At 40.7% G+C, this 24786-nt stretch overlaps 1 protein-coding gene across 1 annotated transcript in view; it reads left to right on the forward strand.

Annotated features, from left to right (window-relative positions):
• RASGRF2 (Ras protein specific guanine nucleotide releasing factor 2) overlaps positions 1–24786 on the forward strand; it is a 256645-nt gene that overhangs the window by 100338 nt on the left and 131521 nt on the right. The window contains exons 6-12 of the mRNA XM_027970489.3: positions 4924–5003; positions 5669–5862; positions 11965–12074; positions 12969–13087; positions 18740–18900; positions 19835–19901; positions 20429–20565. Coding sequence (XP_027826290.2) covers positions 4924–5003; positions 5669–5862; positions 11965–12074; positions 12969–13087; positions 18740–18900; positions 19835–19901; positions 20429–20565 — 868 coding nt within the window. The remainder of the gene's footprint in view (positions 1–4923; positions 5004–5668; positions 5863–11964; positions 12075–12968; positions 13088–18739; positions 18901–19834; positions 19902–20428; positions 20566–24786) is intronic.

The raw sequence follows: 24786 nt of genomic DNA on the forward strand, positions 1-24786 counted from the left end.
GAATAAGTGAAAGATGCAGTATTTTATATTGTGATTAGTGCTGTGGAAGAAATAAAGAAACAAAGGGGAGAAGGGAGAAAGGGGACTGCTAGGGTACTTTACTTAACATTTTAGTTATTTATTTGTTTCTGAGTGCTGCTTCGGCTTCCCAGGTGGTACTAGTTGTAAAGAACCCACCTACTAATGCAGGAGACATATGAGACCCGTGTTCAATCCCTGGGTTGGAAAGATTCCCTGGAGGAGGGTGTGGCGGCCCACTCCAGTATTCTATTTTACTTACCATTTTAGTTATTTATTTGCTTTTTAAGTAGACAAAAACCTGCATTTAACCATGCATTTACATGGTTAAAAAAATTAAAACAACATGAGAACATCAAACAGCTTTGAACTCTGTCTCTCCCCACCGCATTTTCCTCACTTGCTATCTGTAACTGTTTTCATTAGTTTTCTATATATCCTTACAGTGTTTCTTGATGTAGGTCAATCAAATTTGAATATAATCTCATTTCCCCCTTTCTAACACAAAAGGCAAGTACTTTAACACGTGCCTGCTGTTTACAGGTACGTATTAAACTTAACAGTATATCCTGGACATCTTTCCATATTTGATATATAAAAACAGTATTCTGTTTTTTAAAAGATTGCTACATGGTATTACATTTTGAAAACGTCCCATCGTTTTTCTATAGCCAGTTTTTAGAAAGACCTGAGTGATACGTTAACATTTGAGCAGAGACTGCAGTTGAGGAGAAGGCAAGCCGTGTGGCTGCCTGAAGGGAGAGAGATGCACACAGGGGAGATGCCCTGTGCAGAGGCCCGAGGCTGGAGCATGCCGAGCTTGCTTGTTTGAGGACTGCCAGAGTCAGTGCAGATGAAGGGAGATGTCAGAGTGGTAACAGTTAAGGCGTTGTAAAGATGTTTTCTTTTACTCTAAATGAGATGGGGAGAGATTGGTGGGGTTTTAAGGAGAAGCATACCATGATGTGATTAGGTTTTAAAAGTTCACCCTGGTTGTCTCTTTTGAGTATAGACTGTGGGCAGATCAGTTTTGTGGCTATTTCAATAAACCAGGTGAGAGATGACTGTAGCAGGGAGGCCTATTAGGTGGGGCTAGTGCAGTAATCTAGGCAAGAGATGATGGAGGTAGTGATAAGTGATTAAATTCTGGGTGTATTTTTAACATAGAGCCAATAAGATTTGCTGATGAGTTTGAAGTGGATTTTGAAGGAAAGTCCAGGGTTTTGGGCCTGAATAACTAGACAGATGGAGCTGCTGTTTATTAAGTGGGGAAGATTGACATAAGAACAAGTTTATGAGAAAAGACCAAGAGTTTTTATCTCGAACTTCTCGCGACTGAGATGCTGTTAGCCAGATCAAGTGAGCAGGGTTGGATGTTAGTCTGGAGTTCAGGGCTGGAGGTATAAATTTTGGAGTCTAATAGCATATGAATAGTGTTTAAAGTTGTTTGTCTGAATGTGATTACCAAGGGAGTGAGTACAAATGAATGAGAGAAGAGGACCAAGGACTGAGCCCTGGGATATTTCAGCATTTAGAGGTTAGGAGTATGAAGAGCCACAGCAGGGCGGGGAAGGCAGGATGAACTGGAAGATTAGGACTGACATGTGTGCACTGCCCTGTGTAAAGCAGAAAGCTAGTAGGAGCCTACTGCGCAGAGCAGGGAGCTCAGCTTAGTGCTCTGTGTTGACCTAGATGGATGGGATTGGGGTAGTGGGATGGAAGTTCAAGAGGAAGGGGATGTATGTATACATATAGCTGATTCACTTGTGTGCAGCAGAAATTAACACCACATTTTAAAGCAGCTGTACCCCTTCAAAAAATTATAATGAAGAGGATCTGCTAGGGTTGTAGGATATAAAACAGGAGATGGGTTGTCCTGGAAACAAGTGCAGGCAGGAACAAGCAACTATGTCAAAAGGTCAAATAAAACAATAACTGGGAGCTGACTGGGGGTTTAATGACTTGGAGCTTATTGGCAATTTTGATGAGGGACCAAAACCTGATTTGGTGAGAAGGGGAATTGGAATTAGAAAGAGTTGGTGTAGAAAACTATTTCAAGGAGGGTTGCTATAAAAAGGATCAGAGAAACAGAGTGGTACCTGGAGGTAAATAAAGAAATATAAAGTTGTGTGTGTGTGCATGTGTTTAGATGGGATATGGGAAAGAGAGGGGAGAATTGCTGGAGCAGGGTACTTGCGCAGGCAGAAGTGGATAGAATGTGGTGAACAAGTCAAGAGCTTGACTTTAAGTGGGAGCATGGACAGGGAAGGAATAATACCTGGACACATCATGTGGTTAGGAATCAAGGATAGCAAGTGACAGTGCTGATGAGAGGAAAGTGCTGGAGTCAGGGAAGAGAGGAAAAGGTGTGAAATGATAATCAAGGCGAACAGGGCAGTGAATGGATGCTGCTGCTGCTGCTGCTGCTAAGTCACTTCAGTCATGTCCGACTCCGTGCGACCCCATAGACGGCAGCCCACCAGGCTCCCCCATCCCTGGGATTCTCAAGGCAAGAACACTGGAGTGGGTTGCCATTGCCTTCTCCAATGCATGAAAGGATGAGGGAAGTGTAATAGAACTGCTAGATATCAGGCTTGTGGTTATGACTTTACAATGAGACTATTCAGGATGATTTTATGTTATTCTTAATGGTGGTGTTGGAGAAGACTCTTGAGAGTCCCTTGGACTTCAAGGAGATCCAACCAGTCCATTCTAAAGGAGATCAGCCCTGGGATTTCTCTGGAAGGAATGATGCTAAAGCTGAAACTCCAGTACTTTGGCCACCTCATGCGAAGAGTTGACTCATTGGAAAAGACTCTGATGCTGGGAGGGATTGGGGGCAGGAGGAGAAGGGGACCACAGAGGATGAGATGGCTGGATGGCATCACTGACTCGATGGACATGAGTTTGGGTAAACTCCAGGAGTTGGTGATGGACAGGGAGGCCTGGCATGGTGCGATTCATGGGGTTGCAAAGAGTCAGACACGACTGAGCGACTGATCTGATCTGAACCACCTTCAGCTGCATAAGTGCAGGTATAGAGTTGGCAAAGGGTTGAGTTTAACTGGTATTAGTGTGTATGAGGCTAATATGATGAACTGAAAAAAGAAAGGAGTTGAAGGTGTGTGCAAGGAAGGGGTTATAACTGAACCATGAGATCTAAACTGTGGAGAATGGGAAATGATGTTGTGATGGGATTTTGGTCAGTAATAAGGCAGCGGGATCAATGGTCTCAGGTCCTGATGGTGGGAAGGGATCTGGGGAGTCAGGTTTCTAAAGATAATGAACTCGAAGGTAAGGGGATGGTCACAGAGCAATGGCCCTGAAACTGAGGTAAGGGAGAGGATGCAGTTATGGACAACGAGACGGTTTAGAGTACGATTAAAAGAGTGTTGTCTGAGGTCAGTGGAAGACAAGACCTCTGGAGAAAGAAGTTCAAAGACCCGAGAAAGGCCAGGTCATTGGAGTGTTGTTTGTGTGCATATTGGAGTCGCCAAGAATTGTTTCACCTGTTTTCTGTTTAAATACCAAAATATGAAGGTAGATGTGCCAGTTAGTTTTCAGTGTAGGAAAGAGGAACCTCCTCTGTGATTGGAAGGAATTCACTGCTTATAGGATCCTTAGGAAGGGCTGGAGCACAAGTCAGACAGCAGGCCTGGACCACTGAATTCAAGGGCACAGCACCACAGATATAACCCAGAGGTTAGAAAACTACTGCTTCGGCCATTGCCACCGCAGCTGCCTCTCAGCTGTATCATACTGGTGCCTAGAAACCAGACCACTGAGGCTAGGCACTGAAATTGCCCCCGAGACACATGTGCGTGACTGACTTTCAGTAACAGGAAGGTGGCCTCTGCTCCTGCCTTTCATGTCTTACCATGTGCATCTATGGGTGGGACTGAATTTACATCTAGGACCCTCTCTGCAAGGGACTCTGGAAAATGTAGTTTTAGCTCTCCATCCTCTCTACCTAGAAGGACAATGGGATGGAGATTGAAGGACTGATCTACAATACCTAACAAAGTAGATCTGGTTGAAATCCTAAAACAACAAATACCGCTTAGTTAAAATTTCTATGAAAGAAAACAAATCACAGTCTACAAGGAGCATCTATCGTGTTTCATGGGCCATTCACAGATAGTAAGGATTTCCCATTGATGTTTCTTGTTGTGGACTTTGACTTATAACAAACCCAAGTATGTCACTGACATGAATAATCCTGTTTTTGGTTGTGTCGACGTGTTAGTTCAGAAAAACCTTCAAAGGTTCGTTCCAGTAGATTGATTCTAGTGAGGAGAAAGCAAATGTTACTTTGATAACTTGCCTTCTTAAACCTTCTAGAAATCTGGATCTTTAATTGATGCAGTCTTCATTCTAATATATTTATGTAGGCTACATCCTTTACAGAAGATTCCTTTCCCTTTCTGGCATGAGGGTTTTAGGAGTGGTTATTGTAGAGGTCTGCCAAGTTTTCCTCTCTGTCAAAACTCATTTTAGTGAAAGAGAGAGAACGATGGCTGAATTATCATTTAGAATTAAATCTGAAGAGAAGGATCTTAACTAATTTTCTGATTATCAGCTGAAGTGCTACATCCTAACAGTAGAAAGCTGTTTTTATCAGTATTATAAGTTGATGAAGAGGGTTATATGACATTGATTTGGTGCTTACTGTCTTCCAGTATTTGAGGCTTAGCTCAGAATTTTTGTTGAGGTTTTCGGGTTGTTGAAAGATAAACTGCTTTCTGGGGGCTGATATAATCCGTGTCTTTATTGATTGTATGGTTCCAAGGCCCTCAGAGACATGTATATCATGTACTTAAGGTTTTAAGGATTCAGTGAACTTCTTTAACAAACTAGATACTTTATAGTGATTTAATTATATTATTTTTTTCCATTTTTTTATAGTGAAACAATCATGTTTCTTCACGAAATATTTCATCAAGGACTGAAGGCAAGAATAGCCAACTGGCCTACTTTAATTTTAGGTAAGTACATGCTTTAGAGAGAGAAAATTTTTTCTTAATGTGGTTGCAATAAAGAGTAAAATAGTTTCAGTGTTATTCATCCTAAGTTATTTGAACTTCTCTGATAACCTGGGAGGAGAAGGCACTGGCAACCCACTCCAGTACTCTTGCCTGGAAACTCCCATGGACGGAAGAGCCTGGTGGGCTGCAGTCCGTGGGGTCTCTCAGAGTCGGGCACGACTAAGCGACTTCCCTTTCACTTTAAACTTTCATGCATTGGAGAAGGAAATGGCAACCCACTCCAGTGTTCTTGCCTGGAGAATCCCAGGGACAGAGGAGCCTGATGGGCTGCCATCTATGGGGTCTCAGAGAGTCGGACACGACTGAAGTGACTTAGCAGCAGCAGCAGCATCAGATGACCTGGGAGCTTCTGTGGGTACAGGGACTCTGCCCTTTTGACCCTTCCCCATGGCCCATCAAGGTTCTCTGGGGACTAGAGTGGGGCTCTGCCTCGGGGTGCATTCCACCAGGTCAGTCATTCTGGCATCTGCCCTGGGCCGTGTAGCCTGATGCCTAGTGCCGGGAGCTGCTCTCTGCCATTCCTGCAGAGTGAGCAGTTTCTCCCTGTCCCATGGATAATTTACTGAGCACCAAGAGAGACGGCCATGTTTGCTTCTTCTTTCCAGCTGATCTGTTTGATATCTTGCTCCCCATGCTGAACATTTATCAAGAATTTGTGCGTAATCACCAGTACAGCCTCCAAGTGCTCGCCAACTGTAAGCAAAACAGAGACTTTGACAAACTCTTAAAACAGTATGAAGCCAACCCTGCCTGTGAGGGGAGGATGCTGGAGACGTTCTTGACATATCCAATGTTTCAGGTAAGTCACCCAGGATGTGTCTTATAAGTCATTGATTCCAGCTCGATGTGACTGACACCCAGTGTGACCAGCATGAGATGTGCAGGTGTTCCCTGTGGGAGGTTGTGACACCTCCTCTGTCATCTTGAGCTTGACCCTGAGATAAACAAATCTATGCCACACATTCTCTCCAGTCTGTCTAGTATTTGTAAGAAAACCAGGCATTTTTGAGACAATTAAATCAGTGATTTTTTTTCTTTTTTTGAAAAGCAGCACAAATTTCTCTCTGCAGAAAGATTCCTCACAGACCTCTTCCACGGAGTCTCCTCCTCCAGCGTGTTTAAAAATATTATTGGGTTTACAGAAATAGGCTGCCGTGCAAATGTTCCAGTGCGGGCTGGTTGCATAAAAGGTTCTGGGGCCGGGGGGGGGGGTGGGGGGTAGGAAGGACTGCTGGAAGGTGTCTGTTTTCCTGCCCTGTTCTCGTTGCTGCCGAGTCGCCCTTGGCTGGAGCTCTGCAGAGCACAAGGAAGACCTTCCCCATCACAGAGGCTGTGGGGAGACGAAGGAGCCAGAGCCCCTGGCCAAGCCTGGGGACTCCTGGCCCCTAGTCAGGTTGCTCCAGTGAACCTAGGGCTTGTCCCAACCTTCACTTTTGGGGGTTAGAGCAACCCCAAGGATCAAGTACACTTGCGTCCTTTCCTGTATCTAGGACTTCACCACTCTTTAATGAGAGCTGCAGAGGCCAAAATGTGAATTGAATCTCCTGTCCTTTTAAAAAGTGTTGATTTTGTTCTTTTGGAAAAGCATCGAGTGTTCCCGTTGTGGAATTTGTGGGGCTTCAGTCCAGCCCTCCAGATTGTTATGTGGCAAACCGACTCTTCTAATCATGTGTGTTATGGTTTCTGTGGAGGGCTTTGTCCCTCTGAATGGGTATCTCTGACCTCAGCTGATCGTTCCGTAGCCTCCGAGAGAGATGCTCCTCTGGTTCGTGATTGCTTGTCTTAAAGTTTGTCATTCCCGCTTGAAATCCTGGAAGTCACTGTAGAAGTTTAGTAAGATTTTAAAAAACCAAAAGGATGCATGTGTAACAACTTAAGTATAGTGAAACTTTGTAATGCCCTTGTGTTTTTTCTTCACCATAGAACTGAATTGTTTAACTCTTTGCCTCTCTGAACAAATATTCCATAAGAGAAACTACAAAGAAAAAAATGCTTTTTAAAAACCTTATACAAAATTATAATTTGAGATTTTGTTTACAGTGAAACAAAATTTTATTCAATGTTCTGAGATTCTATTTGAATCTTTGGCAATTAGCTCTAGGTTATGATTAAATTCTCTAAACCCTGTCTGCCTAGCAACCCTCAACTCAGGTAGATAAACAAAGGTAGGGTTGTGAAAGATGCATGGAACATTCAGAGAGGAACCTCACTCCCTTCCTGAAAGCCCACGAATGCCTTTTCAAGTATTATTTCCCTTGCTGTGAGTCTCTCAGTGGTTTAAGATGCAAGAACTGTACTTGAATTTTAGGTCAGGTGTCCAAACAGTTGAATGTAGGGCCTTGGAAAGGCCTTTGGATTTCTTAAAAATGCTGAGATAGTCTTCTTCTAACCTTCTTTTCTCCTCCTGGAGTTTAAGCCCAATAACAACAAGTTGGCATTTTGATTGATCCCAGGGATTGAATTCCCATAATGTCCAAAAGGGACCATTGGATTGGGAGTATTTAGCAGACCTGCATGTCCTGCAGGAGAAGGCAATGGCACCCCACTCCAGTACTCCTGCCTGGAAAATCCCATGGACAGAGGAGACTGGTAGGCTGTAGTCCATGGGGTCGCTAAGAGTCAGACATGACTGAGCGACTTCACTTTCACTTTTCACTTTCATGCATTGGAGAAGGAAATGGCAGCCCACTCCAGTATTCTTGCCTGGAGAATCCCAGGGACGGGGCAGCCTGGTGGGCTGCCATCTATGGGGTCGCACGGAGTCGGACATGACTGAAGTGACTTAGCAGTAGCAGCAGCATGTCCTGTTCTTCCTTCAGTCGTAGCATTGGGAAACTTAACTGAACCAATCTGAATTTCTGTTTCTTAAGTTTGAAATTGGGACAGTTGAGCTCTAAATATCTCCCAGAGCCTTGGCTCTCTGGGGGACCAGACTAGAAATTTGAGCTGGGTAACTAACTAACCTTCTAAGAGTCTCAGATCCCTCACTCCAGATCCTAGAATTAAGCTGAAGGGTCAGATGTTGAGATTGTCTGTTTCTTTAACACTAGGGTGACCAGCGGGTACTGGGAGAAGCCTCAAACTTAAAAGAATTTAGCCAGAATTGGTGCAGCTGCAAGAAATGTGCAAATTGAAAGAGCGCTGAATTCTGCTCTTATTTATTTGCTTCTCCAAAACTGTTTTCCTTCTCTGTAGCTATTTTGAACAGACCAAGAGCAGAAAACACTGGAATTGCTGCCCAAATGCCTTATTCTCCCTCCTGCCTTCTTCCTAGGAGAGACCATGTAGAAACACTTGGGAGAAAACTGCCCTTTCTAGAAACTTGAAGGTTTTTCTTGCTAGGTTCATTCTATACTTCTTGTTCCCTTTTGGTCCTTTCCTTGAGGAGCCCTGAAGCGTTTGCTCCCTCAGATGGTCTCCTTCCCTCTGCATAAATTGTATTAGCAGTGGTTCTTCTGCACATCCGTCTTGCTCCAGCGTAAGCTGGACACCTTGGGATAAAACTGGGGTGTGATGCTTTTTTCCTTAGATCAAGAGTGGAAGAGGTGACCTTAGCTTGTACTGCCAAGAGGCCACTGCCGAGTCTAGATAAGGAGGCAAAAGTTGATATGGGGGCCAAAGGAGGAAGAGAAGTAAATGGAAACTTTTAGCCTGTGTATATTTAGAGAAGTGTTATATTCCACCTCTTCTGGGCTGTTTGTTGAGTAAGTCAATTGTTACTGTGAGTGAATTATGCTGAGCTATGGAAACATGGAGGAATTATAGTGAATTTATCCTTAATTGATGATGCAGTGAATTTATCCTCAATTGGACTATTAATATCAGACAAGAAAGTTTGTGTTATCAAGATATTTGTTATAGACAGTACGGTAGTCATTAACTTAATTTTTATTTAGCAAAAACAGTGGTTTGACTAGTACTGTTTGAATTGTCTTCAGCGGCTCATACGTCCATAGATGAGCAAATCATGAAATCTGCTTCTGACAAGGACAGTGCTGTTAGAGGTCCTCCAGGAAGTAGCCACTTGCTGCTTTACTTACCTATTTACTGTAACTAAAGAGCAACCTAATTAGTGTCTAAAGGTGAGAAGTATTATTTCATAATTGAAAGAATTATGATTCATCTAGACAATCCTTACTGTGATCCTTGGGTTTTGGGGTGTGTGTGTGTGTGCACTTAGTCGTATCTGACTTTTTGTGACCCCGTGGGGTGTGTGTGTGTGTGTGTGTGTGTGCACACGCATGCATGCTCAGTCTTATCTGACTCTTTGCAACCCCATGGACTGTGGCCCACCAGGTTCCTCTGTCCATGGAATTTTCCAGGAAAGAATACTGGAGTGGGTTGCCATTTCCTACTCCAGGGGATTTTTCTGGCCCAACCCACGTATCAAACCCTTGTCTTTTACATCTCCCATGTCTCCAAATTTGCATGTGGATTTTTTTTTTTTCTTTACCACCTGGGAAGCTCCAAGGTCTTTTGAGGGGAGAGATTTATAATCAGTTCTTGACTATGTCAGATGAGCTCTTTGGAGCACTGTCCATTTCTCTCTGCAGAAGTCCTTCGCCTGCTTTTTGGTAGTTTCAGGCTTATTTGTTTCTCCACCAGAAAATGAGACGGGCCAGTTACTTTCAAATCCATCCACTTGACACTTAGCCAAAGAGCTTCCTAAAGTAGATTTAATGATTGGGGGAGGATCATGAAGCTATTGACTGAGCTTAGTTTTGTGGATTTTCAGAACATTATAAGCAGTCAGGCTCTCCCACTCCTGCCCTCCACTTGTTATGAAAAATTGAGTACCTTAGCTATTGATTGCCTTGATTTTCTTGTAGAACTACTAACTTAGAGGCAAACTTTTATCAGTCATGGCATTGTACAAAAGGGATATTTGAAAGCATACTTATCCCAGCAGCCTTTACCAAGAGGAATGGCCCAACCAGCTGTCTTAGTGAGAAGTTTATGGGGTAGAGAGGCACAAAGCCTCCTCACATGGGCTTCAGAGGAAGGGTTCTCTTGTGACCCATCCTCCTATAACTGAGGATACTGCACTTCCAAAACCCTGACTTGATGACAGTCTCTAGGACATGATCCTAGAGTATGAACAGCTGATAGATGTCTACGCTTAGGGCACTGCCCTCTGTACCCATGGGTAATCTGGGTATGCAGTAAATATTAGCAAATGACCCAGTGAAGGCAAGAGAGGAAAAGCAGATTTGTAGATAGAGCTGCCAATGCCTCAGGGCAGCATGAAAGGAGCTACCCACAGAGTCTTGGGAAGCTGCTTTACTTTCTTCATCCTTAGAGGTCCTTTCAGAGTCTGAGTAAGACCCCAGTCCCTGCAGAGACACCCACTAGACTAGTGTACTGGTCAGAACTGGGCTCACGGTTGGCTCTGCCGTTGACTGTGAGGCCACTTTGGGCAAGTTATGGAACCTTTTCATGCCTTGTGTCCTTGTCCATAAAGTGGGGAAATGATCCTTATGTTTTGCTGGAGGATTGGATGCAAACCTCAAACTCTCAACCTGACCCATATTGGGCAGCATTATGGTAGGTATTGTTTATGCAGGTTTTTATTAAAATTAAACCCAATGCCCCTGCTTTCTAACAAGTTTTTGTTTATAAGCTAGTAAAAAACATGTTGAGTTAAATCAACATATTTAACTTGAGTTAATTCTTCATTGTATTGTATTAAATCCTCCACAGGGTTGGTAGTGTTTCTGCTTTTGAGAGAATTCAGATAGATAGGCTGTTCATTAATAAAAGTATAAATAAATGATCTAATTAAACAATACTGCTTACTGCTAGAAGGATGAGTTGAGGTAAAGCAGGATCAGAATGTAATAAGGGTAAACATATCTTTTCCCACGTTTTGATTCTTAAAGAGAACATTGCAATAGAGTCAATTAAAAAATTGTAGACAAACAAATCTAAAATACAGACTCAAGTGACTTGCTGATAACTGTATCTTTTCCCCTATGAACCAGTTTTCAAAAATTATGATTGAGAAATATATGATTATATTAAAAATCTAAAAAAACAGTTGTTTCTTTGTACCTTATTATCTTCATGTGTTCTTGGTGAAGTTTTCATGTGTGTGAACTTTGAAACATAGTTCATTTTAAATGTATTTTTTTTTCTTTTTTTTTTATTTTTAAATTTTAAAATCTTTAATTCTTACATGCATTCCCAAACATGAACCCCCCTCCCACCTCCCTCCCCATAACATCTTTCTGGGTCATCCCCATGCACCAGCCCCAAGCATGCTGCATCCTGCGTCAGACATAGACTGGCGATTCAATTCACATGATAGTATACATGTTAGAATGGCATTCTCCCAAATCATCCCACCCTCTCCCTCTCCCTCTGAGTCCAAAAGTCCGTTATACACATCTGTGTCTCTTTCCCTGTCTTGCATACAGGGTCGTCATTGCCATCTTCCTAAATTCCATATATATGTGTTAGTATACTGTATTGGTGTTTTTCTTTCTGGCTTACTTCACTCTGTATAATCGGCTCCAGTTTCATCCATCTCAACAGAACTGATTCAAATGAATTCTTTTTAACGGCTGAGTAATACTCCATGTATTTTTAAAAAATATTTGTTTGTGGGGCTTCAAACATTGGTTTGAAGCCTAATATTCAAACTGAGTGGTCCAGTGGCTTAGACTCTGCACTCCCAATGCAGGGGGCCTGGGTTTGATCTCTGGTTAGGGAACTAGATCCCAAATGTGCAACTAGGACCCAGTACAGCCAAATAAATAACTATTTTAAAAAATATATTTGTAGAAGAGTCAGACGTGTCAGAGTAGAGATGAGCTCTTCAGAAGTGGTGATGGCACAGTAGAGAAGGTCTCGTGTTACTCACCCGGCCCTCCTGCTCACCCTGGCCTTGGTTTGCTTCTAGATCCCCAGGTATATCATCACGCTTCATGAACTCCTGGCTCATACACCCCATGAGCATGTGGAGAGGAAAAGTCTGGAGTTTGCAAAATCCAAACTAGAGGAACTATCCAGGTATGTGAAGAATTTATAATAAAGGCTTGATATGGCAAAGCAGCATGTTAGTCTTTTGTGAAGACCTGATGTAGACTCTGGGAGTTGGTGATGGACAGGGTGGCCTGGCGTGCTGCGGTCCATGGGATCGAGAAGAGTTGGATGCGACTGAACTGAACTGAACTGAACGTGTATGTCCACGGGAACAAGAAGCAAGACGTAAGCGGCTTCTCAGATTCCCCTGAACATTAAATGCTAGCTTCTGAGATGGTCCTCAATCAGCACGCACATTAATTTTAACAAAAAAAAAGTATGTATATATATATATAACATTTATATAATAAGTATAATTGTATATATATAAAATCTTTGAAAATGATTTTATGTCATTCAAGTTTATATAATTGAGATTAGACACATTTTGGTTTAAGTTTGAAAAGATTCACATTTCTTTCATTATAATAGGAGGTGGTTAGTTGCATTTTTATATTCATATTTGGTAAGAAGTTGGAGAATGTATATTTTTGATTGATCAGTGACTTTTCAGTGTTTTAGGCATTTCTTTACAGCTATGTTCCTTTAACTTAGAAGGAACAAATATAAATAGTATATATAGTATAAAGGTCTCTAGTTTACTCCACCTCTAAGAAAAGGCATCCTAATTTCAATGAAAGAAGCAGTTCATAAAATAATGTGTTGCTTTCCTGTTGCATTTATAAGCAACAGTCCCAGAATACTCCACTTGCTTTGCTTTGAGTCATGACTTGATGAAGGTTAGAAGTCCAGTGTGACTTACCCTACATCTCCAGTTAAACTGATATAAGGTCAAACCCTTGCTTCCCAGATGGAGCTCTGTTGCTTATCTACTGGGGTAATAGAAGACCTCTCTTTGTGGTCCTGTATTGTATTTGACAGGGTCATGCATGATGAAGTGAGTGACACCGAAAACATAAGGAAGAACCTTGCCATAGAAAGAATGATCGTTGAGGGCTGTGATATTTTGCTGGACACCAGCCAGACTTTCATCCGCCAAGGTAAGTCCTTGTTCAGCGGACTCACCAGCTAAGTGGTCTCTGTACCTGTCATGTTATCACAGGCAGATCCAGGAAAGCATTGTGGAGCAGGCTTGATTTAGCTGTCTGATTGATGCTGTTCGTGCAGGACGTCCCCATGGCCTTGACCGAGGCTGTGGTTGAGGCCCACCTTTGTGCTGTTTCTTTTCAGGGGCCATGAAAAACAGCAACACAATAATAGTAAAGCACGAGTGGGACAGTAAATTGCATTCTGACTGGACCCTCCTCCTCAGTGGACCGGACATTCTCTGCAGCTCCAAGGAGGACAGATTGGTCTGGCCGATTGGAGTGGCAGTGCCAGGTGGTGACGACATCCAGGCAAAGGCCCGAGAGAAACTTGCCTCACTCAAAGCCCTTTCCCATAGGAGAGCGGACAATGTCCGCAGTGAAAACAGCTGCCTCTTGTTCCCATTTTTCATCAGCACTTCCGGATCGGCCCCACATGATATGACTTGATTCAGTTGGTAACTCCAGTTGCTAGATGAAATGTCTCAACTTGCCCTGCCATATTTTGGCGATGGCCAAGGTATCACGTTTGAGGGGTGTGCTTTGGGGGCATCACCCAGTAAATTAAGCCTTTGAAGAGTGGAAGATACTTATGCTGGAAACTGTAGAGAAGCTATGCTATGACAGTGCATATTCCTCTGTGATATTACAAACTACACAAAGTAAACCACACTCGAAATTCTTTGCAAGTGTGTAGGTGTCCTGGGGGAGGGGAACATGCCCTCGCAGAGTCGATTTCAGGCAGTACATTGCACACAGTCATAATTTTGAACTTGGGGAGGAGTGGCATATACATTTGGAACTAGAATTAACCTTTAATGTGGTTTCTGTTTCTAACGTGCCAATATTAATTGAAGATATTTGCATTTCTAGTGCCTACCAAAATGTGCTGCCTGAAACATTTTTTTTTACCTCATCAAACAAGACATTATTTGTGCTGCACACATTAATTTTTGCACACAACACTTAAAAAATTTAACGCACGCTGTTCTATTTTCCATTATTTATTTACAAGGAGAGAAGTCACACATATGTTAAAGTTTGGAAGTATATTTCAGGATATGATACCTTTCGCATTTTTGACTTGAAGTATTAATTTTTCTTTAAGTAATAGTGGACTATAACGCTGACAACAGCAGGCCTTCCTAACTCCCCCTCCATTCCTCTTCACAGACTGTGTCCCTGTATTGGCTTCCTGCCTTTCTGGTATCGTCTGCCTCTGTGCCTTTACGTGTGTAGGCCCCTGGGGACCAGGGATTCCCTCATCCATGTTTCTTGTGCCTGTGGAAGGTCCTTTTGTCCTGCTAGGCTCAGATCAGAGCCTTTTAAATTTCCTCATCTTCCCTTCCTCTCCCCTCCAGTGTGAATGAGTGTACCTTCCTCCTCATTTCCAAGCGCCTTTGCTCCTGGTGTGTGCATCTCGTCTTCTTCAACGTGTTTACAATTACTCTAACTCTGAAGGGCACTATTTATGAATTCTCTCTTGCCTAGTTCAATGCTTTCCATTAGAGATACCTGGAAAACGGACAATGGGTTAAATTGAATTGCTTGTTGAACTGCAGCTTTGAATGTCAGCTGTCTTGTTTTGTATTTTTCTTATGTTTGGAGTCCACCAAAAAATACTTACTATAGGACTTGAGCTTTGTAATATGTGAAAATGGAAACAAAAGTTTCTATAGCTGGTATTCAATTTCTGAAAGGACTTTGGATTGATGAGTATTATTATTACCCATAAACGTTTAATATATTTCTAAGTTGGAAAAAGCATCTATGATGAAAAATGCTGGAAGGTTGAATACAGTGAAGAAATCGTATTTTTTCTTTCCTTGCATCAGAAAAACCAATCATGAGCCACCTCTCTCTTTGATTCATGTCTAGGTTTTATTTATTGCTTGTTCTGTACCACATGTTTGAGGAGCTTTTGTCAGCTATTAATATATCTGATGTTATTGCTGTATTGACACTGATATTAATGATTTGCCTTTCAGCAGGATTTTTCTGTGTTGTTTGGTTTGGTTAGTCTGTTTGGGAATTATTCAATAAAGGTGGTTTAAAAAGAAATCAGGCCTCAATCTGAAAGTAGAAAGTAATCCAATTACAGTCAATTTGGAACATTTGTGTTGTTTTGCTTTGGTTGCTACAATTATTACTTTTACTAGATACTTTCAATGCATGAGTGCAAACCTATATACATATATATGTGTGTTTTCAATCTCAAAATGAATTTTAATTCTGAGGACTAGAAAAAATAAGGTCGTCTGAAAGCTCCCCTCTGAATAGGGGTGATAGCCAATCTTGAATGTCAATCCGTGGGAATTTATTGATTGAAATAGCTTATTTTATTATAAACTGATTCCAATTACTAGATAGTTGATGTGTATGATGCAAAGGACTGTGTTATAGCAGCGGTCTGACATTGTCATTCATTTTCAAAATCTTTTCAAAGTTTCTTGAGCAAATGTTGTACATGTTTGAGGCAATAATAGTATAGCAAGCTACGTCATGGAGATCAAATCCTGTCTCCTCACTTTCCTTGCTGTGTGATATTGGGCAATTTACTTAACTTCTTTTAGCCTCAGTTTCCTTTCTTTGTTGTTTAGTCAGTATGTCGTGTCTCTTTTGTGACCCCATGGCCTGGGGCCCACTAGGCTTCTCTGTCCATGGGGTTTTCTAGGCAAGAATACTGGAGTGGGTTGCCATTTTCTTTTCCAGGGGATTTTCCTGATCCAAGGATCGAACCTGCACCTCCTGCATTGGCAGGCAGATTCTTTACCACTGAGCCACCAGGGAAGCTCCTTCCTCTTTTTAAGTGGGGTTAATAGTAGTACCTGTCTTTTAGGGTTGTTGTGAAAATTAAATGTTCATAAGAACGACTGGAGTCAGTGAGATTATGACATAAACTTTAAAAACCAAAATCTAAATTTTGGAATAAGTTTCTATTTTCAGTAACATGAAATATATATGAATATTTATTAGAAGATAAAGGCACTGTAAGTTGACATTTTGTGCAAAATCCATTATACATAATCATCGTTGTCTGGTAGAAAGGAGAATCAGGAAAAGTAAATAGAGTGACCGAATTTAAAGCTAAATGCGTTGAGAATGAAACATGAAACTTTCTGGTACTTTAATCATTCCCAGACTCAAAATCATGTACTTTCAATGTATCAGTGTTCTTTGAAATTGTAACATGGGGTCTGGAAATAGTTATACCTATTCAAATGCCTAATCCAATAACCTGGAAATTGCTCTTCAGTCTTTTTAACTACTGAATGGAATAAGAATAAGGGTATTAGCCAGTCTTGAATGCCACACCATGGGAATTTAGTGACTGAAAAACAAGTTTTTGTATAAGTTGAACCCAGTTATTAGATAGACTGATGATGATGGTAATGCAAAGGATCATTAAGACTAATGATTTCACTTATTTGTAATAACTAGAAAGGAATCTTCAAGTCTCATAGTTGTGTTGAAACATCATGTCAAACATAAGATGAAATGTGAAAAAAACCCACTTAACATCTTTTTCAATATTATTGTATAAACCAGTGTTGAAATTGTTCACTTCTAATTCAGATGTACAGATTTCTATGCATACCTAATGCATATAGTCTCCTATTTGGATCCAAGATGAGCAGTTATAGATTAGGCATATTAGTGTATAGTTGCCAAGGAAACATTTGGTTTTTTACTTCAAAGCCAAAATTCACAATAATGACTAATACATGAGTTAACAGTGTATTTTAAAATTTCCAGCTTACAAAATCATTAAATAGTAGAAGCATTTACCCACGAGCACATTATTATTCAGTTTTCTTAGCCTCCATTATATCCTTTCTGAAAACGACCCTTAAGCCCACTTGTCCACCTGTCTCTGCTGCAGTCTTCCGCTCGGCCCTAACCCATCTGTCTGGATGACTCATGACCGCCCATGGCAAAGCTAGAACTTTCTGTCTTTTCCCATCCATTCCCTTTCTGACTTTCAGTCTTTATGCTGCTGAATCCACCGGCGTCTCCTGGCCAGCATAACCCAAGTCCTCTGAAAGATCTCTGGCTTTGATTCCACCAGTGGTTCTCACGAGTACAATCCTTCTGTGGCTTTTACTTGCTCATTTACTCCTCTAAGCATTCTGCCTGCTGCTTTTTCACCTTTCCTGTATTCCTCGTATTTGATCACTTGCTCCCTGTGCTCTCTGCCAGTTTGCTCCCACCTACCTCTCTTCCTTGTTGCCCGTTCCTATTACTGGAACCAAGCCCTTTCCCACCCCCGTTCCCCAGTCCCATGCCCTCCCCCAGGACTACCTCTGTGTTATTCTTTAGGCACCAAATAGATGATGACTGTGCCTTTGTCAGGCAGCCCACTTAAACACTCACCTGAATGGGTGGCATTCAGGGACCCATAGAAATTTGTTTTGTTTTGTTTTTTTACCTCCTGCACATCCTTAGATCTCTGTAAAGGTAGGTACTGTTTGGAATAGTCGTATGTTAATGTAAGTGTTTTGTGACCCACAATCATAGATTTATATTCCAAAAACACAATTTAAAAAAACCAATCAGGAAACCTAGGAAATGAAGAGGAAAATAAAGTTGCCTACAGTCTCATCTCGTAGTGATGACTACTGTTCATAATTAAGTGATGAATATTCATTTAATAATTCTTATGAGGCTGATAGGAGCCTTTGTAAAGCTACATTTGGGGTAGGTGGTGAATTACAGAAATAGTAGAAATAGTAAAATCAAATATAAAAAAAAGAAATAGTACTGGCTCAGAGCATTTCAGAAGTCAGAGGCAATGTATTTGCAAGCATCTTTCTTAGTGTTTTTTGGTCGATATTTAAATTAGAATTTCCTTTTGAGGAGAGCAGGAGGTCATAATTAGAGGGAAATGATATAAAATCTGTCCTTAGCTTCTTGAATGGAGGATAGTTTCCCTCACAGGAGTGTTCTGCATATAGAATTTATGTGGTTTCTTTTCCATGTAGATTTCACAAAGAATTTTTATCACATATAATTTAAATGTAACCTGAAATAACTGCCCTTTAAAAACAGCCCTTCACTAAATTGTGTTGAATTGTATAATCTGTGTATTTTTATAATGTACATTTAAAAATGTACGTTATAATTGTGCATCATGTTTTTAAATACAAAGTAGGCTATATTAATGCTATTTATCTACCTTCATTGCTTTAGGAAAAACAAATTTGACTTGCTTTTTATTATGTTGTTTTATTACTATATGTAATTATATAATATGTACCCTATTCTTATGTAAATAAATTGGTAAAGATCAGATTATGAAGGACAGAAGGCAGAAATGTCTCGTTCTTTGAATTCAGCATGGCTTTGTTTTAGACTTATTTTCCAGCTTATATATAAATAATCAAATCTAAAGTGTTCTACAAAAATAGTAAGAATTGGTGTGACTCTTAAAGCATAGCAACGCATTGCTTCTTCTGATCAAAGTGCAGGGGATTTGCTTGTTCCAATGGTGCATCAAAATAATTCCTTGATATCTTGGGAAACAGGTCCTAGTGTTTTTGCATCAGGAACTGCTCTCACTTGACAGAATTTTAATTACTGTGTGTTCTTCACTTTTGTGATCACCAGGTTCTCTTATTCAAGTACCTTCCGTTGAGAGAGGGAAACTTAGTAAAGTTCGCCTGGGTTCATTGTCTTTGAAAAAGGAAGGAGAAAGACAGTGCTTCTTGTTTACAAAACACTTTTTAATTTGTACAAGAAGTTCAGGAGGAAAGCTGCATCTGCTCAAGGTACTGGTTTTACATATTCCATTTATGTTCTGTGCACTTAAGAGGCATTGAGGTTAATTTAATTATGACTTTCCCATGCCTGCTGTCATAAAATAGATTATTACAATATCATGGTGAGGTAATATACAGTTGCCAACCTTGACATTTACTTTGTTGTCAGTTAAATCCAAAGTAATAGAAATTTAAGTGCAATTGCCATGAAGTAGGGCAATTAAAATCATGACCTGGACAAAATTACTAGTTGTTGACTGAGCTCAAAAATCTTGTCAAATGACTGCATTGTACTGATTGTGTAATATTCACTAAATGCGATTTTATCTTACTCAGTACCAAGAGTGAGAAAACTACGGCCCACAGCTTGCTGCCTCTTTTTAATAATAAAGTTTTATTGGAACACAGCCACAACTCTTGTCCTTCCTATTGTACCTGGCTGTTTTCATGCTTTTTAAAATGGCAAATTTAAGCAGTGGTGATAGAGATCATATGGCTTGCAAAGGCAAAACCATTTACTAGCCGGCCCTTTACAGGAAAAGTTTGCCTATCTGTACCTTCTGTTATTAATGCCTGAAAATGTTATCCAGCATCACAACAGCAGAGTTCTCTGCTTAAGTCACTTACTGGTTGTAGAGTTCTACCCTTTGCTGCGCTGCATTCACTCTGTGGGGCCTCTGAGGTGCCATATAATCTCCCATAGACCGACCCGTTAAATTTTACAGATTTTGGGAGTGAGAGTCAGATGGTGGGGAAGAATCATGAACTCAATGAGTTCAATTACTTTTACACATTTAATTTAACTTTGGGCTCTATGAAAAATTAGTTTCAAGACTGACTTGCTGTTTCTTCTGTGGCAGTTTGAATATAAGGTTTACAAATCACAGCTTCCCAACCTATGCAAGACTCTCAGCCTCTTAATGAAAAATTGGTCTGTTTCCAGACAGGTGGAGTTCTGTCTCTAATAGAATGTACCTTGGTCGAGGAGCCTGATGCGAGCGATGATGACTGTAAGTCACATTCTGTCACTTAGAATTATATTAGCATTAAATAGTCCTATGGTTTTTATTTGTTGATAGCTAAGAAGAGCTGCTTCAGGAGACAGGAAAGATATTAAGAATAAATTCCCTGAATTCATTTATATATGAAAAATTCTGTTGAACCATTTAACCTGTGACCCCAGTTAAGCCATCTTTGGAAATTTACATTTTACTGAATTTGTCTCTTGATAGTGACTTTGCAGCAGCAGAGAAGAAAGTAATTGAATTAGAATGTTGGAATTCTGTAATTTAAATTTTTAAAAAGCCATGAATTGATAAGAAGAGCAGGACCCTAGTCTTGAGCAACCCACTGATCTCAGCTTTTTCATCTGCTTATGAGTTTAACAAAGCTGTCCCCATGCTTGAGAAGTAGTGTATCATTAAAAGGAGATTCTGGACTTAAATGCACATTGGTTGTATTACTAGGGCCTTGAGAAAGCAGTTAGCACTCATATTTTTGTATTCACATCTGATTGTTTGGTTTACGTGTGTTGAAGCCAAAGGTTCTGGACAAGTGTTTGGACACTTGGACTTCAAAATAGTGGTGGAGCCTCCTGATGCTGCCCCTTTCACTGTGGTCTTGTTAGCACCTTCCCGCCAGGAAAAAGCTGCCTGGACAAGTGACATCAGTCAGGTAAGCAAGTGACTTTGGCCCCAAGTTGGTTTTTGTTTGTGTTTTAAATTTCACAGGATAAACTTTTGGGACGCAGTTTTAAGTCAATATATTTTTGTTAGAAAATTATATCTGGCTGCTGTGGTCATTGTCTTCATGCATTGAATCATTTGTTGTTGTTTGTTTGTTTTTTAAAAATTTACCTAAATGTTGTCATTGTATTTTGCGTCCTGGGCATTTTTGTACAAGCCAGTATACACTTGTGTTGGACAGTGATTTTGTTTGTTTGTTTGGAGAGTGTTAAAATTGCCCCGTGAGTAGTAAATTCTCCAGTGACCTCATTAGATTTTTTTTTTTTTTTGCTTATTTGTTGCTGAGATAGGAAAATGGTGAGAGATGTAAAAATAGCTAACGAGGACTGTGGAATCAAATAAAAAAGAGAGATACTGCTTGTAGTATGAGGCCTGAAAATGAGTTCCTATATTTTATATAGAAAACGTTAGGGAACAGATTTGCTTACCTTTCCTTGACAGCACTGCCTGGTTAGGGAATTGCTACATTTGTTCAGGATTTGAAAAAAATGTCAAAACTAGTGATGATTGGACTTGGGCATTCTTCAAGCCAAGCTCCACATTAATTCTAGCTCCATTAACCAATCTAGGTGAAAAGGGAAGCTGTGAAGGAAAATGTTAAAGCTTAATCATCTTTAGAGTTATTGATTAAAGGATGATTGGGGCAAACAGGAAAGGCATATGTTATAGATCCCATTGTCTTCCTTTTCTGAAGAGCTGTTAGTAATTTATATATGCCTTAGATATAAGTATGAACTATAAATATATCATAGTTTTTCAGATAGTTATTTTTTTCTTTTTTAAAAAACAATTTTTTAATTTTTTTTTTTTTTTTTGGCCTTGCCATAAGCCATGCAGGATCTTAGGTCTCCGACAAAGGACTGAACCTGTGCCCTCTACATTGGGAGGGCAGAGTCTTAACCACTGGACCCCAGGAAAACCCCTTAATTTTTTTCTAAGTGACTGAAAAGCAAAAATAGAACGTGAATGTGCAAGTTAATTATTTTTATATGTCAAAGAAGTTTTACCAGACTTAATCTCATTTGTCCTTAACAATAATATTCTGAAGGTAAACAGAAACAGTAGTCCCATTTCACAGGTATGAAAACTGAGGTTCAGAAAGTTAATAGGCATTTGTCCAAAGTTACACAACTGTGCTGGCTCATGACTCAAACCTAATCCAGGTCTTTTATTACCACTCTAAATGTCCTCTACTGGAATTCTGGATTTTTACTGCTTTTCTTCCAGGACTGTTTTGATGATGAATAAACAGCTGAAGTCAAGGTGCTGCTTTTCTGGTTAACAAAGAAACAAAACTATGGGATCATGTATATTTGCATAATTACACACTTATGGTGATTTACTAATACTTTCATTAGCTCTAAGCTGTATGAATTAATACTGTAATTAAGTCTGTGGAATGCATCTTTTACCTTAAGAAACTCTGAGTCAGTCATTGATTCTGTGAACGTTAACTGAGCAATCACCCTGTGCTGCCAGGCACTGTGTAGGTACCAGGGGTTTGGCAACGATCCCTGCTCTCAAGGAGACAGATTAGCAGAGAAGAAAGGGAAGTAGACAATTTAATGCAACAAAATTGTGTATGTGTTGTGAAGCCAAGATAAGTAGGAAGAATGGGAGGAATTAGAGTTGTAGACAAAGATGTTTTTCCAGCTTCTTATCGTTTCTACCTTATGATATATATAACTGGGGTGCCTAAGATTCAGAGCTGATAAAAACTTTAAGCAATCTTGGTTAGGGGGCCCGGTGAGGCATCGCTAAGAGAGAAAAGACCCTTGAGGTGTATGAATGATTCTATGCCAAGTCCTTTAAAGAAAGGATCTAATACTTTGCCTCCCAGAAGCAGTGATTCTCTCTATTTAGACTACATTTTAGCAGGAAATGGCAACCCACTCCAATATTCTTACCTGAAAAATTCCATGGTCAGAGTAACGTGGCAGACTATAGTCCATGGGGTAGCTAAGAGTTGGATGCAACTGAGTACACACGTAGACTACATCTTGAGTTAGGTGTGCAGTTTCTTCCTATTTCTCCAAGTTTCTATGGCTAATATACTAGTGTACTAGATTATATGTACAATTGAATTGGAGAAGGAGACAACCGGAAACTGTGCCTTTCTGAGTGACGGTGATATCATGATATGAAATTACTGTGTTCAGTAGAACCTTAAGTGGTTTTGATACTTAAAATTTCAGCCATTCAACAAATATATTTATGCAGTGATAACATATGCCAGGCATTATCTTGGTGCTTGTGATATATCGTGGACAGGAGAGAACAACAACAATTCCCTGACCTTGTGTAGCTTACAGTCTAGTGTGGGGAAACTGAAAACAAGGTAAAGATAATAAATATACAGTATTTTATGTTAGAAGGTGATAGGGAAGGTTGAGAAGGATTGGGCTACTGGAGGTAGCTGTGGGTCAGTACAATTTTGAAAAGGTGATCATCTTGTTTTGAAGACAACATGTAAACAAAGACTGTGGCGAGTGATGGAAATACCATGTAGATATGTAACAAAGGGAAAGTCATTCCAGATGGAGGGAACAGCTACTGCAAGCACTCTAGAGTAGGAGGCAATATATTTTGAGCAATAGCATGAAGGTGGAGAAGGCAATGGCAACCCACTCCAGTACTCTTGCCTGGAAAATCCCATGGGTGGAGGAGCCTGGTAGGCTGCAGTCCATGGGGTCGCTAAGTCAGACACGACTGAGCGACTTCACTTCACTTTCACTAGATGTGGCTGGAGGGAAATGTTGAGAGGGCAAGTGGAAAAGGGGGAAGTAATTTCAATGGAGCTGTTAAGTAAGCAGTGGGGTATGGACACTCAGTGCTTGGAGGGAGGTCCATGTGTGAGACCCTGCCATTTAGATGATATTTAAGGCCACAGACTGTTGAGATCACCCAGGGAATCAGTATAGATAGAAATGAGGAGAAGCCTGTGGAGCGAGTGAGGAGTCACAGAGAACAGCAAAGAAGAAAAGGAACCGGTAGTGTGATTGGAGGCTAGCCGAGAGGGTAGTGTGATTGGAGGCTAGCCGAGAGGGTGTGGTGTCTTGCAAGTTAAATGAGGGAAATGTATCGAAGAGGAGGGAGTGGCTATGAGTCAACTGCTTCTAAAAGAAGTTATGGTACACATATAAACTGGAATATCACTCATAACAAGGAATGAAATTGGGTCATTTATAGAGATATGGAGGGACCTAGAGTCTATCAAACAGAGTGAAGTAAGTCAGGAAGAGAAAAACAAACATCATATATTAGTGCACATGTGTGGAATCTAGAAAAATGGTACAGATGAACCTAGTTCCAGGGCAGGAATAGAGATGTAAACATGGAGGCCAGACAGGTGGACACGGTGAGGGGAGGGTGAGATGAATTGGGAGATTAAGTGTGACTTAGGTGCACTACTGTGTGTAAGATAGCTCGCTACTGGGAACCTGCTGTATAGAATAGGGAACTCAGCTCCGTGCTCTGTGATGACCTAGGGCCTAGGATGTGGGGGAGGGACAGAGGCTCAGCGGGGAGGAAACATATGTATGCATATAGCCGATTCACTTCACTGGACAGCAGAAACCAGTACGACATTGTAAAGCAATTACACTCGAATTTAAGAAAAAAAGTGTTGAGCCAGGTAGTGAGTGTTCTGAGACACTTAGTGATTTTCCTGACACAGGGTTTGAATGGTGGGTGGTGGGGACAGAGTGCTCCACTATCAATTGAGCCTAGTTTACTGCCCAGCAGCCTGCATCTCAACTGGATTTTGTTCTCCACTTAAAACATTTTCATTTTATGGGGGAATCTGTGTGCTATACATACATCGACGAAATTTGTTAGTCTCCCAAACATGCCTCTGGGCATATTCATTATTGATAAGATGAGCCTACAGGATGCTTGAAATGTACCTGTTAATATTTTATCATGTATATGTAAAAATATGGATACAAAAAGGAATCAGAAATACTCCCAACACCCAGATCACTAAATAAATGTTTATCAAAGTGTCTTTCACAGATAATTACCTGAAGGTTTTTTATTTTAATGCAGATTCCTGAACCCACATTCCAGACACCACCCCCCCTCAGGTTTAACAGGCTCCACTGATCACTTTTGCACATTACATTTGAGAAACTCTGTTCTGAAAATCAAA

The sequence above is a fragment of the Ovis aries genome, chromosome 5 (genome assembly GCF_016772045.2).
Source record: "Ovis aries strain OAR_USU_Benz2616 breed Rambouillet chromosome 5, ARS-UI_Ramb_v3.0, whole genome shotgun sequence".
Classification (NCBI taxonomy): domain Eukaryota; kingdom Metazoa; phylum Chordata; class Mammalia; order Artiodactyla; family Bovidae; genus Ovis; species Ovis aries.